The 16,895-nt window shown below is 39.6% G+C and overlaps 1 protein-coding gene across 3 annotated transcripts; it reads left to right on the top strand.

Moving 5' to 3' along the window:
• The first annotated feature begins 1,633 nt into the window (after positions 1–1,633).
• LOC115757344 (protease Do-like 5, chloroplastic) lies at positions 1,634–5,494 on the top strand. 3 transcript variants are annotated; one of them, XR_007197930.1, is made up of 9 exons: positions 1,634–1,974; positions 2,310–2,459; positions 3,346–3,408; positions 3,503–3,592; positions 4,184–4,306; positions 4,506–4,593; positions 4,804–4,878; positions 5,009–5,270; positions 5,354–5,494. XR_007197930.1 is itself a non-coding variant. In XM_030697546.2 (8 exons), the coding sequence occupies exons 1-8, from the start codon at positions 1,690–1,692 to the stop codon at positions 5,113–5,115; spliced, it is 981 nt and encodes a 326-aa protein (XP_030553406.1). In that variant the 5' UTR covers positions 1,634–1,689; the 3' UTR covers positions 5,116–5,320. The 3 variants fall into 3 exon arrangements, 2 of the variants coding, with proteins under 2 accessions (XP_030553406.1, XP_030553407.1); XM_030697546.2 differs by lacking the exon at positions 5,354–5,494 and having other exon boundaries at positions 5,009–5,320; XM_030697547.2 differs by lacking the exons at positions 4,184–4,306; positions 5,354–5,494 and having other exon boundaries at positions 5,009–5,320.
• The last annotated feature ends 11,401 nt before the right edge of the window (positions 5,495–16,895 follow it).

Below are 16,895 nucleotides of genomic sequence, written 5' to 3' on the forward strand. Positions count from 1 at the left end.
TGCTTGAAAATGATATTGATCTTATCCTTATCTAATTGACTTTCCATTAACTTATGCATTGACTTACCATTGACTTGTACGTTGATTTACCATTGAGTTGTACATTGACCTACTTTTTACCGATGACTTTTGGCTCTGGAGTATCGGAACGGAGACGAGACCTCGGCAACATAACCGAATAGTCGGCGTCGGCCAACCAAATGGCTATGGGTGGTTAGAGCCAAACCGCTTGCCATCACGTAGGCTAGGTGTGGCCATCGCCGACTAGGCGTGCATCCTAGTACCGCCGTGCTAGACCGGGCGGGGTCGGGGTTCCTCACCCTAGTCCGTCTCGTCCTTACTTGTCCCATAACATCTTCTTAATCATGGTTAATTATAAATGCAGTCTATATACGATTTATTAATTACTAAATTCATGGATGTCATAATTATTTTCTCAAATAAGGGCTTAAAGTGGTTGCGATTGTTTCAAATAAGGGTTTGAAGTGGCCATATAGTCTTAAAAAAAAGCTCGGCCTCAAAGGCATTTTTTGTCATTTATTTTTTTGATTTTTTCCTTTTTCTATTTTTGTAAATTAAAAATGTTAAATAAATACATGTGGGTAAGTAAATGACGAAAATGCCCTTGAAGACAAGCTTTTTTTTTTTTTTTTAAGATTACATGATCATTTCGGGCCTTTATTTGAAATAAGGTTTACTTTAGCGCTTATTTAAAATAAGATAGAAAAACACCTCAAGTGTCAATATTTGTGTACGAGACTAACTTTAGTGCCAATATTTTTTTTATCACTTAAGTATCAATTTTTTTGAAAAATAGTCATTTTAATGCCAACTCCGGTGAGCTTCACTGGAAATCATACATGGCATTTACGTGGCTCACCGGATAATTCCAATCAGCAATACTAAAAAATTTAAAATTAATAAAAATTCCATGTAATATTAGAAAATTTAAAATAAGTTAAAAACTAAAAAATAAGTCGGAAAATAAAAATAAAAAAAACTAGAAGTTGTAGCGACGATGGCTATGCCGCCGTCCCACCCTTGCTGGCCAGGCCTTGTAGACCCACGGCGAGGGCTGTGCAAGCCCTTGCCGCTGTAAACAACCCATTTTTTTAGATTATTTTTTTGTTTAATTTTAATTTTTTAAGAAAAATTAACTTATTTTTAAGTTTAAAAGTCCACTAGACGTTACGTGTCCCGATTTTTAAAAATATATATAAATTGCCACGTAATGCTAAAAAATTAAAAATAAATGACATGTAATTAGTTGATCGAAATTTCTTGCCGTTGGCAATGAAGTGATCTTTTTTCTCCGACTTGGCACCTAAGTGAGCCGACGAAAAATATTAGTACCAAAATGACCGCCGTGCATAATTACTTGTCATTTAAAATATCCTTCGCCTTTAAAATAAGGTTCACTTTATATTTTATTTGAAAAAATAAGGGCACTGCCCTTACTTAGAATTTTTCCTTTGTCTTATTTGGTTTGAGTTATTTTCTGCCATCAACAATTACAAGTTTATATTTGGAATTGTTGTTTGCGGGTAAAACTAAAAGAAGGAGCAAAAAAAAAAAAAAATAAATAAAAGAAGAACATTAAACGGAGAAGACAAGAAGCCACGTAGTCGGACCACCTTATCCGTGCCGGTTAAAACCTAAATTTCAGTCGAGGTCGAGGAAGAGAAGGTGATGAGAATGGTGTTGGGCTCTGGGGCTCGGATTGTTCCATTTCTCTCGGACATTTCTGCTATCACCTCCTCCTCCTCCTCTTCCTCTTCTTCTTCAACTACGATTCCATGTCTGACAAGACGGAGAGCGACCATAATCTGTCCTCTAGTTGGAGTTGGAGTGTCCTCTTTGCTAAGTCTTTGCAGCTCCGATCTCCAATATTCTTCGTGCCGTCCGGCATTGGCCGAGCAGAAGCCGGAGTACGAGCTTCAGCAAGAAGAGGACCGCGTCGTCCACATCTTTCAGGTTTTAGGCTCGTCAATTCGTGTTCCCGCGTCGATTTTAATTTCGAATTCCTGAATTTGCAAATGTTCTAAGCTTGACTGTGAAAAGTGTCATATCGGAAGGAAAGGAATTTGTCAACTACCTGGTGAAGTCATCTACGTTGATAAGTAGATTAATTATCATAAAATTAAGGGTCGCCTGCATTCTGGGGACTTGTGATTTGGCAAGAGCTGATTTTGGGTCTCGTGTTAAGCGAGCACAATATCGGAACGAAAAAAAAATCATTATGTTTGAATCTCCAGAGGCATTAAGTAACTCTCTTTCTGAAACTAATTTCCGTGTATTTGGTCTTGTAGGAAACTTCGCCATCCGTCGTTTTCATTGAGGACTTGGAGATAGCTAAAAGCTCCGAGGGCTCTTCGAGCGAAGCCATGCCTATTGAGGATAAAGATGCTAAACTAGAGGGCACAGGTTCTGGCTTCATTTGGGATAAGTTTGGTCACATTGTAGGTACTCTTTCTTGACTTCCTCTGTTTGGCTCCTCTTGATACACTGTTGCGAATCTCATTTCATTTAAGTATAGATATATCTTAACGGCGTAAATCAGAATGATGATCTTAGCTAGCTAGAATGCTGATGTCAATGCATGTTACTCATACCCAAAATATACCACACGCATGTCGATATGAAAATGGGCATTTGGGAACACATTGTGATAAGAATTTGCATCTCTCTGCTGCTCAGTTCATTGATATCCTGTCCAACAGAGACCGTGCTTTGTTGGAAAAAACAGCCCTTAGAAATTTGTTGTCCTGAATGCCCAATGTTGGAATTGCTTTTTTCTTTTTTATTGAGTTAGAGCAGAATTTGCTGACAGCCTTGTCTGTGGACTTTCTAGTCTGATTGGGGAAAGCATCATTTGAAGTGTACATCAATTAATGTACCAATATTGAAAGCTAGCTCAAGTGCATTCATGTACCATACATGGGAATTGAGAAGTAAGTGAATGATTGAAGGCAGTCTTCTTGACAGTGGAAAAGTTGATTACATTCTCTTTGTATGCGTGCCCACTCTTGCTAGATATGGACTGACAAATCTTAAAAGTATAGTTGTTACTGTACAACAGAAATTCATTACTTTGATGGAGCAATAAGAGATTAACATGCTTAATGATAAATTACTTTAGAGAGGGATGAGTCACTCTCCTTGTAGATTGTGAGGCTCCTAAAAGAGTATATAAAATGATTTATGCACAATTGATAACCAAGACTTCATGTCATGGTGAGCTATGGCAAAGTAATTTGAGTAGTTTTTGGCAATAACCCTTACAAAATGCTTATAAGAGTTCAATCTGGCAACTTCTGAAGGGAGCTATTGTTTCATTCATGGCAGGTTACTAATTACCATGTCATCGCCAAGTTGGCCACAGATCAAAGTGGGTTGCAGCGTTGTAAGGTTTCATCATACTTTTGTCTTCGAGGAATCTTCTTGTGCTGTTAAATTAGACTTTTCTTTAAATAGATAACATACGGATGCCTTCCTATTGTAGGTGTTACTAGTAGATGCAGCAGGCAATAGCTTTGTCCGAGAAGGCAAAATTGTTGGCTTTGATCCCGCAAATGATCTGGCTGTCTTGAAGGTGAGTTGGAAGAAAAGAGTCCATCTTGGGCTGTACATTACGTCTTTACCCTTATCAAACGAAACAGAAAAGCTGTATGCTCTGTGGAGGCCAAAATATTTATTTGATAGATAATATGGTTGTTGACATTTGATATAGAGGGAACTTTTTGCCAGTTCTGAACATTATGCCAGTGTGAAGTATCTCTATCTGTCAAGTAAGCTTGGAGATAACCTTATTGGAGAAGAGAAAATAAACAAAGTAGAAAAAGGATAAACCAAACATTTGATCTGCTCTCTCTATTTCATTTGCAACTTATAATCTCAATAATTCTTCAGCAGGAACAACATTTTGTTCGGTAACTTCTTAGGAGTTGTTTTGTATTTTTGCTTTCTCCAATAGTTTTGGCTTCTGCTAGGATTGGGTGGAACCGCGGAAGTGAAGGTTTCCATCACAAAACCTACAAACCGTGCTTGAAAAGTCTCCTGCAATGCCTTGAATTATCTGGGAATCAGTTATAATCAACTGACTAAGCGGAGCCCATTAGTGATAGTTAGTTAATTTGTGGCAAAAAGATTGTTGAAATCTGCTTGACCTTTCCCTTTTATCCAGGTTGACATCGATGGACATCAATTAAAACCTGTTGTTCTTGGGACTTCCCGTGATCTTCGCGTAGGTCAGAGCTGTTTTGCAATTGGGAATCCATATGGATATGAAAACACGCTCACAACTGGGGTAATTCTTAATAGAAAATTAAGTGTAACCCGACAGACAGCACTGTGCATTAGCCTGCTGTCAAGTCGGGTCGATGATTCTCTTCTCCTGATAGTCCCTTTGATCTTTGACTCCCTTATCAGTGCTCTTTACATTTCATGATATGAACTAACCATATAAAAAAAGATTGTGCATCTGCCTGATGCTTTAATTGATGTAGGTGGTTAGTGGATTGGGGAGGGAGATCCCCTCACCAAATGGAAGGGCTATTAGAGGAGCTATACAGACTGATGCGGCAATTAATTCTGGTGAAGTTTTAACCCCGTTATATTAAGTTCTTTTGTCAAGAAAAAAGCAAAATCTATTTGGTATACATATGACATTGATTTTTTTTGGGTCATGCGAATGCTTATGTCTTCCTTGTGGTCTTCTTCGGTGGAAATTGATCAGTGATAATCCCAAAAAACCTGTGATACAAACTATGGTGGCCATTTTTTCAGCTCTTGCTGTTTGTGCAGGGAATTCCGGAGGGCCATTGATAGATTCTTATGGCCATGTGATAGGAGTCAACACAGCAACTTTTACTCGCAAAGGTGGAGTTCTGTTGCCAGAGATTTGCCTTTCCCCATTGCCTGAAAAAATTTGATATAAACAAGCATATCATACAGGGACAAATGGTCTGAAAATTTCCAAAACTGCATTTTTTTTCCGTCATTTATGCAGGGACAGGGTTGTCCTCCGGCATTAACTTTGCAATTCCAGTGGAGACCGTGGTCCGAACAGTTCCTTACTTGATAGTTTATGGAACCCCATATAGTAACAGATTCTGATCTCTTGTCGGTTGGAATTGTATCTTGTAGTCATTTCCAAGTTCGAAATGTTCATTGTGGCTGCTCTTGGAGTTGCGGCGACGTGTAAAATTATTGCCATTTCTCGAGTAAAAGACGCTGAACTGCAGTGCTGTGCAACCTTCTTTGCCGAGCTTGTGAGCTGTCCTATTTTGCATCTTCACGGCGTATGTTTCCTACGGTTAAAGAGATCAATTTCCTTATGGTGATACTCTTATAGTATGGACTTATGGAGACATATCTACTTCCAATCATGTGGTTCAATGACGACAAACTTCGGGCAAAAAGCTCTTGGATCTCCAGTGTCCACAGATCAAACAGAAAAATTCAATTGCCTGATGAGACACAGCAAGCATATTTAAGGAAGAGAATTGATTATATAAGTCTTAGGGTGACTATTATGCCAACTTTTTATTTTGGGTCATAAAAAATAAATAAAAAATCAATTATAAATTATTATGGGGCTCAATCTTTTAAGAATTTGTGGTTCAGAGTCTTACAACACACTGTTATTCTCAATTACCCAAAAATTGTTATGCTAAAAAAATCCTTTAAAGAAGAGAACTTTAATCTCCCTTTCCCCTTTGTACATGCTCTTACAAATGCATTAAAATCTATCGAAAAGAAGTCTTACAATATGTGTCCATAATGACCAATTCATATTTCATATACAGGCATGGTCGTAGAACAGAAAATGAAACCACTCTACTACCCACTGATGTTTGGTCAACTATCAAAAGAACAACTAACCAAGAGAGTCTGCCATGAAAAGAAAACCAAAACATAAAAAATATCTCCTTTCTGAACGAAAACAGGAAGAAAAACGATGATTGTCGAACTAAATGGACATAATTGTTTCTATTTTTGGTAATAAAATGTCAATGGATACATTTCACCTCTGTCCATTCACACGCACCAAGCCAACAGAAAAGGGCCGAACCCTCAATTCTCCACCGCAGCGGTTCCGCCTTTGTGCCTTCTTCAAACAACAATTACATCGCTATGTTTTTCTAATGCGTGAGAATCTTGCTCTATCAATCAACTCGAAAGCTCAACTCAAATCTCATCGATTGATCCAGTTCAATCCTTATGTTTGGAAGCAAAAGCCAATTTCGATCACATTTGATTCAATGGGTCCAAGAATGAGGATGTCAAATCTAAATACTAGTTGTCGGCTCGAGGAGTAGTTGCTGATTTCATGATTGTCCATCAACTAACAAGATATCGATTTACAAGTTTGACGCCTACTTCTGGGCTCCCAATCACCTACCTATTTGTTGACAACTCCAAGCTACTAATTGACTACCTAGCTACCGGAGATTGTTCTGATGAGAGTTCCTTCGTTTTTGTTCTTCTTCTAACGTTGCTATTCAGTTTCCAAGGTAGGTGCATGATTTGGAAGAGTCAAAATTCAAGTTCTATGTATTTTAATGTATTTTCTAGTTTCTATAAATTTGTTGTGTTTTCTAGTTCCTATGTTTTTAACATTTGAGTAGTTCACATGTCTTTAATGTCTTAGTATCTCTATAAATAGAGGTGTAATCACATTTGTAAGATAGAAATTTTGAATATTCATAATACAAGAGAATTTCTCAAGTGAGCAAATTTCTACTCTAGTTCTTTATCCTTAGCTGGTGATTCTTCCTTGGTAGTGAATTTCATCTATCTCGATCTTTATTCTTGACTGGTAGCGCATCTTTTATGCCTTAGTGATAATCGTAATCTATCTATTATCACTCAAACACATACCCCACCTCGCACACACATCATTTTCTTTTATAAGCCACGTTGCTTAATAGCTGTTGGGTCGTGCAAGAGGCATGATACCTTTACTAGGGAAGATCACCAAGAGAGAGAGAGAGAGAGCCCAATTCTGAGTTCACCGACTTATCCACTTGGAGCATTTTGACTCAAAAGCGAGTCAATAAATTATGGACCAGCCATATGTATTAACTACTTCACATACACCACGTCATGATGCAGGTATTTTTTTTGTCTAACACCCTTACACATGCACCCTAATAAATCCCCTCTCACATGTAAGCAACTTGTATTACGCATGCTCTCCATTAATTCCAGTATCCCTTTGCACCAGCATTATCTCCACTCAAGAAACTCCACTTTAGCCCGACCAAGTTTGGCAAGATGTTGGAGGACAAGATTTACCATTTAAACTCCACCTTTATCGCCTTGATCCAACCAAGCTTAGCAAGAAGCCGGGGCACCATCTGCCACCTAGGGAGTCAGATATGGGATTTTACTTCTTGAAAGGAATGCATTCTCATTATATACGCAACGGATTACACCGGAAAACGTGCCCAATATCATCTTGAATCACCAATCATAAACGAATACATCACACTTCGGGACGTATCGTAATTTCTACAGATTAAGTATCACCGATGCAGCCCTTGAGAGTGTCCTCATCTTGGATCTTGCGTTCGAGAAAAGAGCATAGGTTCCTCGTCTTTTCTTCACTATTCTTTGTGTTCTCTGTTTGACGAACGTAAGAATAATGACGTCTCTTGAAACGTGATCCTTTATCACGTTCAAATAAGATAATGGTTTGGCAGTTACTCTTGTGGGTTATGGACTTGGTTAGCCCATCATGGGCGGCCCACGGCCTAGGCATAAAACCCAACACTTCCTTAAAATACTAATTAGACATCGGTACATATCAAAAATATGCCACCAATCAATTATTGACGGTGATAGCAATTGTTGAGAAAGACAAAATACTGAACTAAAGAACAGGTATGTCCATAAACTGGTTGATACGATAAGTCGAGTTCACCCTACGAATGGAGATAGCGCCCCTATCGAGCAGTGCCTAGAAATTCTGCATGGTTTTTGCTTCGTAAGAAGAACACCCCGCAGCCTTCCGCGAACTCTCTCTTCAATTACAGTGGGTTGGAGACATGCTTGAAAACAAAGTACTCCTACATTGAAGAAGTTGACGAAGACAACGTCGACATACTGAAATGTCGCATCCTCCTAAGGTGGTTTAACAGATTGCAAGATGGTAGTGCGCTTATGCCTCGTACATATCTCCCAAATCATACGAATCGTAACTTGGTTTCTCATATATGATTTATGGATTACCTATCTAGCAGTTTAGGTAGGAAGCAAGAGCAAACACTAACCTATTATAAGCTGGTTAAAAATCAAGCCAGGCGGGGGAGCCTGTTTTACTCCTGCAAATCAAGGATTTCGAGTTTGAGGACTTGGTTCACTAATTTTCGTTACCTAAACACCGTTATCAGTATATTTTCAATTTCACAAAAAACGTTGTTTCATGCAATATTTTTGGCTTATTATATCTAAACATGCAAATCTAAGTAGCCATGTGTGGGTCCGCAATCAATAAAAAGGAATCAATCAACCAATGACAATAACAACAATAATCAAGAAAAACAAATAAAAACAAATGTAAAAATTTTAAAAAAAGTATCTCGAGCCATATTAGGTAAAATTAACACAATTTCTGCGGACCCCGTAAAATGTAAACGTACAAAAAAACTAATGAAAGTCTTCGGTCTTACCTAACAAACTCGAAAATGATATGTGATGATGATACGAATAAAGTAAACTTCACTAATCGTATGTTTAAATGCGAGAAACGACTAAATGAACGTAAATGGCCTTTCGTTATTTTGTTTATTAAATGACATTATCGAAATACAAATAAAAATACATGAATCTATATGCTAAAAAAAGAACGAAATGGTAGGAAAGTGAAATCCTCTAAAGTCTACTAGGCCGTAATGATGTGGTGAAAAACCAATACTTAAATGCATTTGTTTCACGAAAAATGAATGATTTGTAATATATTTTCCTAAAAATAATCGATTGTATTGCATACTAAAATTGATGAATGGAAAATATTTTTCATCGTTCTTGAAATATTTAGACATTAATTGTTATCGATATAAGAAGACACCTCGAGAAGGTTGTTAAGGATAAGGGCCCGACTTTTAGAATCTCTTTTTGCCAACTATTAACAAGCACCTCGAGAAGGTTGTTAGGGATAAGGGCCTGACTTTCAAACATGTAGAAGCACTACAAAAAAATAAGGATTTAGCCAGGGAATTTGCCATAAAAATAGCGACGAAAAAAATTTCGTCGCCAATTCAGCGTCGCAAAATTTAGCGATGAAAAAAGAAAATTTTCGTCGCTAAATTGCGACAAAAAATATATGCTGCAAAATTCGTCGCTAATTTGCGACGACACAATTCGTGGCAAATTTCGTCGCTAATCTGCGACGATAACATTCGTGGTAAACCTCGTTGCTAATTTGAGATGAAAATATTCGTGGCAAAGTTAGTCGCTATTTTGCGACGAAAATATTCGTGGCAAAATTTGTCGCTAATTTGCGACCGGATTATTTGTGGCAAAATTTATCATTATTTTCCGACGAAAATATTCGTGGCCAAAGGTCGTCTCTAATTTGCGACAAAATCGTTCGTGGTAAACTTCGTCACTAAATTAAGTTGCCACGAAAATAGTGACGAAAAAATTTTTGTCGTCAATTCGGTGTCGCAAAATTTAGCCACGAAAAAAAAAAAATTTCGTCGCTAAATTGCGACAAAAAATATATGATGAGAAATTCGTTGCTAATTTGCGACAAAATGGATCGTGGTAAACTTCGTCACTAATTTGCGACGAAATTTTTCGCGGCCAATTTCGTCTCTAATTTTTGGATTTGTCGCAAAAGTAGCAACGAAAAAAATTTCGTCGCCAAGTCGAAATAAAAAAATTTAGCGACGGAAAATTAAATTTTCGTCGCTAATTTGCCACGAATTTTGTTGTGGAAAATGTCGTTGCTGATTAGCGACGAAGGTTTAGTAACGGCTTTTTCCACGAAAAAAATTTCGTGGCTAAAGTAGTTTGCGACGAAAATAGCAATGAAATTTGTTTCATCGGCAATTAGGTGTGATGAAATTTTGCGACGAAAGGGGTTACTTCCGTCGCTAAATTGCGACAAAAATAGAGATTTGTCGCTAATTTATGGGAAAAATTATTGCCGATTTGAGCGACTTTTTTCATCGCAAAATTTGAATTTGAAATAATTTTAGCGACGAAATTAACGACGACATATTTTTTTGGGCGATGAATTTTGTATTTACTCTTTAGCGACGAATAGTCTAGCGACGAAATTTTATTAATTTTTTAATCTTCTCTAGCGATGAATTTTTCGACGATTGGGCACAAGCCGAATTTTTTGATCGTATGAAAAAATAATTTCTTTTATTTTTCGATTTTAAATATAATTAAAAGTGGCAATTTGAAAGAGTTGGCATTCGATCGAGATTTCTCCACTAAACCCATCTTCCTATCCTTTAAAACACCTTTGGACCATGTCATAACAGCATTCTCTAATTTGTTCCTTCTATCTACTGCATTCTCTTCGGATCCGATAGAATTCTCATTTCCACTAGCTTCAGTCTTCTCCGTGTCCAATGAGAACTTCAAATTTAGGGACATATCATGGATATCCCTCAAGAAATCACTTGGCGAATCAGATTCTGAATTTTCAAGACCATTCTCACTTCTTTGCCACTGTGGATGCCTGGGCTTGCAACTTGCTATGCGAGAGGGGTAAGTCTTGCAATGCCCTGGCCACAAAAATAGGTGAATATTCTTCAGTCCATTCTGTCAAGTAAGAAGAGAAGATTCATTAGGGAGGCACTTGGGTGTATGAGCCGATTGAAAAAATTAAAGAACACAATCCCAATTGTATTCTATTCCCCACCAAACACCCTAAGAAAAAGGACATGTCTCTTTTTAACCTTCTATCGAGTATCGCCCTAAAGAATGACAGAATATATGAAATGCGGGGGATTCCTTATTCAGTCCAATTGTATCCCAAATCCAATTGCATTTCTAGACATATACTCACGACCAACAGAAAATAGGGTTGCATTATGATTGTTAACATTTGTAGGGTTCTTGCCATCTTATACATTTGAAGCCTATATTGAGCATTTTCTCAAATAAGAAGATATGTATCCAAGTACCAAGCAAGAGCCGACTACTTAAATCAACTAGACATTAAGACAGAATATAAGAAAGGCATCAAGGAGATGTGGAATACGGTTGAGAATTGCTTTCTTGGAGCACTTTGTAAGATTAATCTGGAACAAAGTCCAGGTATAACCCGATCGTTAACCCAGTCTATGAGAAATCGATGTCGGATATGTTTGTAAATCTTTGGAGATGATCTCACGGGACACTCTTGCACCAAATTTTACATTCCTTTAGTTAGGTTCGCACAATCCAAAAGAGTACTAAAATCGCTCAAGACATTGTATCAATCCTGAATTTGGTTTCAGCCTGATTTCCAATCCCAAACTTTCTGATGGACTTAATGTTAGTATCATTTTATCTAGCATGGAAAGTTTGCCTATCATAGCCAACAAATTGCCAAGACATGATAATGATCGAAGTAATTAAGGCAGTAATGCCGGACATAGTCAAAGTTGGAAAGCGGATTACACACCTTTAAAGCAAGTGCCAATGGAGAATGAACAGATTGTAAATCTTCTTGAGCTGCAGAAGTGTGTTCAACGATTCCTTTTTGGAACGTAGTATTTACTTGCTCAAACATAACTTCACAAGACATCTCAAAAGCGGGGATCATTGAAGCTTCCAAAGTAGACTTTAATGCATCTTGCATGACATTCATCATTTCATGCAATTGTCACGGGCCAGGAGATTATGACCGACCAGCGCGGCGACTCGGGCTTCCTTTGGATCGTTGGAGCACCCGAGCTAAGCCTTTTCTCTATTTTCTTCTTCTTTCTTACTTGGATCGTGTAGAGAGAGAGAATGATTGAGAGGGAGAGACTTTGGGGAGGAAAGCTTTCTATTTCTTTAGTGGATGATCAAATGAGAAGGAGGACTCCCCTTTATATAGGAGGGAGCCTCGGATTACAACCGTAGATCTAGATTTCATCTAACGGCCTAAACTTCATTTACCGACTCCCCAACCACCGACAATAAATAGGAAGGTTCCGGAACATTGCCAAATTACCGACTCGCCCGTCCTTGGAAACCTTCTAGAATATTATAGAAATAAGTAGAAAACCCTAGACAAACCCTATGGGACCATGACATAGCAAGTCTTGGGGCATTTCTCGGCCATACGGACGACCGTTTGGGGCATAAAAACCTCGGCCCATGTCATTCTCTCCCACCCATTCGAGCGCCGTCCTCGGTGCTCTTGGCTCGAGGCGTTTCTTCGCAGCGGAATTTTTGTTTTGGCCGCCCGCATCCTTTTTCTAGACCGTCGGCTTCTTCTGACTTTTGTTTTTGCGTCCACGAGAGCGATTCTTCTTCAGCTTCGGGACTTGGGATTTCTTCGGTGCTTGGACCGCTTCATGAGTCATCAGCGACTCTTTCTTTGTCTTGGTCGCATCAATGACCTCCGGCTTCGGAAATAGCACACTGATTGGCAAGTAGTCTTTTATTTCTATGGGCAGCTCCCACTTTTCCTTTGGCATCTCCAAAGATCTGGTCTTGACGCTTGACTTGGGTGGCAACTCAGCACTTGCTTTCTTCTTTTCCACGAATCGAATCGTGTTGATGCTTTTTGACTCCTTCACTCCGTTGAACATCAGCACGACCGATACACCTTTAGGATCGGTGATGATGATCGTCTTGGACCTCAAATCAAGCATCGCTAGAGCTTCATCAAAGAAGTCCATCCCCAACAAAAGATCGTAATGGTCGAGCGGGATCACATCGAAATCCAGCTTTCCTTTCCATCCGCCGACTTGAATTTCCACATCTCTGGCTATGCCATTGGCTAGCTGGTCTGAAGTGTTGATCGGCTTGAAGAAACATTCGGTTGGTTCCACGCGGAGTCCCAACCACTTTGCCGCTTCGCTTGATATGAATAAATTTGTCCCTCCTGTGTCAACCAAGGCGATCAGAGTTTTACCACGTACCTTGACTTCCACAAAGTTCAGCGATGATGCTCCAGCGATCTTCTTTGACGGAGATTGAGCTCGGATAGTGTTGAGTCAAGCTATGCCACCAAGTCGCGCAATCTTTGGTTCTTCTTCTTTTTGCTCCTCGTCCTCCTTATGCTTGGCAACGACGAAGTAGAGAGTTTTGCCGTTGTTTTTCTTTGGACACTGTTGAGTCCAATGGCCGCCACTACAAATTGCGCATGGCTGCGAGGGAGGATGTTTGAACTTGTCCTCCGGGTTGATTAGTTGTTCGGGGTCGGTTACCCCGATCTTTGGTAGGGTTGTTGTCTGGAAGACCCTTCTCCCCAATTTCTTCCTTTTCCTCGGTCTCAATATTCCGATCGATCACGATCGGAATTGTTTTCTTCATCTCTACGATCCGCGTCTTGATCCCTTCCTCCATTTCCCTTGAATTTAGATGAGTCGGGCTTGCTGAAGTCGACCGGTGACTCAGCCACGAATATCGCCTTTGTGAGACTTTGGATGTCTCTCCTCTTTAACTCGAGCTGCGCCCATGACTTGAGCCCGTCCATGAACGCTCCGAGAGCCTCCTCTTCGCCCGGATTAGGGATTTGGAGTTTGAGCTCAATGAACTCCTTGATGTACTCCCGGATCGATCTCTTTTGTTCAAGATGATGAAGCTTGCTACGAGCTTCTTGTGCCGCAAACACTGGGCAGAAGTTGTTCCTGAGTTGTTCGGTAAACTCGTCCCATGTTTCGATCATGTCCGAGTTACCCTTTCTAGCTTCATCGCACATGAATCGCCACCATAGCATGGCTTGGTCAGATAAATATAGAACAACGGTTCGTACCTTGGCCGCTTCTTCTTGAATTCCCACAGCGTCAAAGTATTCCTCCATACTCCGGATGAAATTTTCAACATCCACAGCGGATCGTTTGCCTTTGAAGTCTTTTGGTTTTGGCATCTCGATCCTGGGCGCCGCTTGAACGGTGTATGCACCATTCGTGGTTGCACTGTTGGCTATCTTGGTTTTGCACAAGACTAACTCCGTCTTGAGTTCTTGAATCTCCACCTTGAGCGCCTCTATCTCGGCTTGGCGGGAGTTTTCCTTTTCTTCGACGTCCAGCTTCAAAGCTTCGATCGACGCTTCGAGAGCTTCGTCCTTCTTTTGCAATGGTCCTATGGCTACGTTGAGTCCGATGGAGAAGTCTTTGCGAATCTTGTCGTCCATGCTAGTGATTCGGTCTTTAGCATCTTCAAGACCATCGAGCAACTCTTGCACCGTTCTCTTCATCGTATCAAAGTTATTGGCAAGCATGGACACCGCATCCGACGATGCTTCTTTTCTTTTTGATTTGCCCCGTTTCTCTTGCGGAGCTTTGTCATGAGGAAGTTCCCCGTCCGTAGCTGCATAAACATGATCCACTTCGGAGTTAGACATTACCTCAACCTGTTTGATGCTCGTCAACCTCACGAACGGCTCGCCTCTACGTTGTTGGCTCTGATACCACTTGTCACGGGCCGGGAGATTGTGATCGACCCGCGTGGCAACTCGGGCTTTCTTTGGATCGTTAGAGCACCCGAGCTAAGCCTTTTCTCTATTTTTTTCTTCTTTCTAACTTGGATCGCATAGAGAGAGAGAGAGAATGATCGAGAGGGAGAGACTTTGGGGAGGAAAGCTTTCTATTTCTTTAGTGGATGATCAAATGAGAAGGATGACTCCCCTTTATATAGGAGGGAGCCTCATATTACAACCGTAAATCTAGATCTCATCTAACGGCCTAAACTTTATCTACCGACTCCCCAACCACCGACAATAAATAGGAAGGTTCCGGAATATTGCCAAATTACCGACTTGCCCGTCCCTGGAAACCTTCTAGAATATTATAGAAATAAGTAGAAAACCCTAGACAAACCCTAGGGGACCATGACATAGCAAGTCTTGGGGCATTTCTCGGCCATACGGACGACCGTTTGGGGCATGAAAACCTTGGCCCATGTCACAATCATATAGGAATCTCAAAACATAAATGCATATAACTAACTTGGGTAATTAACTAATGTGCAAAATGTACAAACCTCACAATAAGTAGAAGCAAAAGGAAAAAGAGCTAGGAGGAGGAGGGATATAAGTAAAACGCCAAAAAACTTTTTCCTTACAAATAGAAGCTACAAAAAGACCTTACTGATGAAAAAGAAAATGATTTCTCGGAAGCAAAGAGAACAAGAATCAAGCACTCATAAAATGAACAAGCACAAATATTCATTTAAGAAAAAGAAGTTGGCAAACTCCTTTGCTTCAATTAATGCACAAAGACGTATTAAAGCCTCATTCACTTTTGCAAATGAGTGCACAATAAAATTTTATGCTTGGAGCCTTAGAGAATTTCCCTATAAAGACAATTTGGTCAAACTTATTCTAACTCGAATAGCTTGCCCGCCGGAAGTTTGGAGCTGTGCCAAGATTTGTCGGGTGACTATGGCTTCAAGTTTTGAATTAACTGATTTCTCTAGTTGACTAACGACTTTATCACCAACTCCTCTATGGATCATAAGAAATAGAAGAATCAAAATAAGAAAAGGAGTAATCAAAATAAAGGAGATCTCCTGCTAAGAGAGAGTTAGACTTTTACCTTGAAGGACTTCGAAAGAGCTGAAGATCTTGTCTTCCCAATAGGCGGCATGATGGCACGAACTACGGATGCTTGAACAGTAGCCAATTCCTTTTTCACAATTTTGTCCAGAATGGCTGGCATATCCCTGATCATCAAGTTATTAAGCAAATCTATTATTTGCTGCATACGATCCTGCACCAGCAATTGACTGCGATCATGGGGATCAATAAGAAGGCCAATGTCAAGAACCTGCACTTTTTTTCCTTTCGGTCAGTTTGATAGACGATGGAGATCTATTACCAAGAATAATTTAAGATATGCATAGAAAATTTGTTTAAAAAATACTGATTGATAAGGCATACCACGTGAATATCAACAGGACCTCCATTTTTTGTGGCGACCATTGGCAAACCATAAGCTGCTGCCTGTTTGACAAAAGAGAGAGGGGCTCTTATCATATATCGGCTTGAGAAGATTAACACTTCATGAAGTAACACGCACCTCTATTAAAGTAAAGCCTAAATGGTTCGATGAAAGCTGGATTGATGAAAACACCTTGCAAAAGAATCGGATCAATATGTCATTTAGTAGAAAATTGAACACGCATGCAAGTGGGCACCGTCGTACGTCCGGACTGTGGCATATAATGTTGACTAAATTGAAATTTATAACAGCACAAAACCGTATCGCAGCAATAGAAATACGGATGTAATGTAGGAAGCAAATAACCTGAATGTTCTCCTTAGAGTGAGGGCACGCAGAATAAACAGGGGCCTCAAGACCTTCAATCGTGTGCCGTTTTGCACCAATAATTGCACCCTATACCTGCATTTTCAATTAAAAAATAAGAAATAAATTAAAAGAACAAGAAGCCTCCACTGCTTTGGAAACTTCTTCATGTGAGATGATGGAAAACCTTGATTGTTTTGTCATCACCACGGGTTATAATTCAGAGTTGCCTATTGGGTTGCGCAAATGCAAGATCATTCACTCCACCAACAGGAGCATCAATGCGTACAGAATAATGGGGCTCATTTATGAGGTTAGAAATAGTGAAAATACAGCAAAACTAGCTAAGTCGGTACTAGCAAGTATAGATAGATTAAGGACTCTATGTACCTCTAGATGCTGCCGCACTTCATTATTTCCATGGAAAGAAAACAACCGCACAATGTGCAAAGAGTACGCGACTCCTGTTGAGGAAAGAGAAAA

The sequence above is a fragment of the Rhodamnia argentea genome, chromosome 3 (genome assembly GCF_020921035.1).
Source record: "Rhodamnia argentea isolate NSW1041297 chromosome 3, ASM2092103v1, whole genome shotgun sequence".
Classification (NCBI taxonomy): domain Eukaryota; kingdom Viridiplantae; phylum Streptophyta; class Magnoliopsida; order Myrtales; family Myrtaceae; genus Rhodamnia; species Rhodamnia argentea.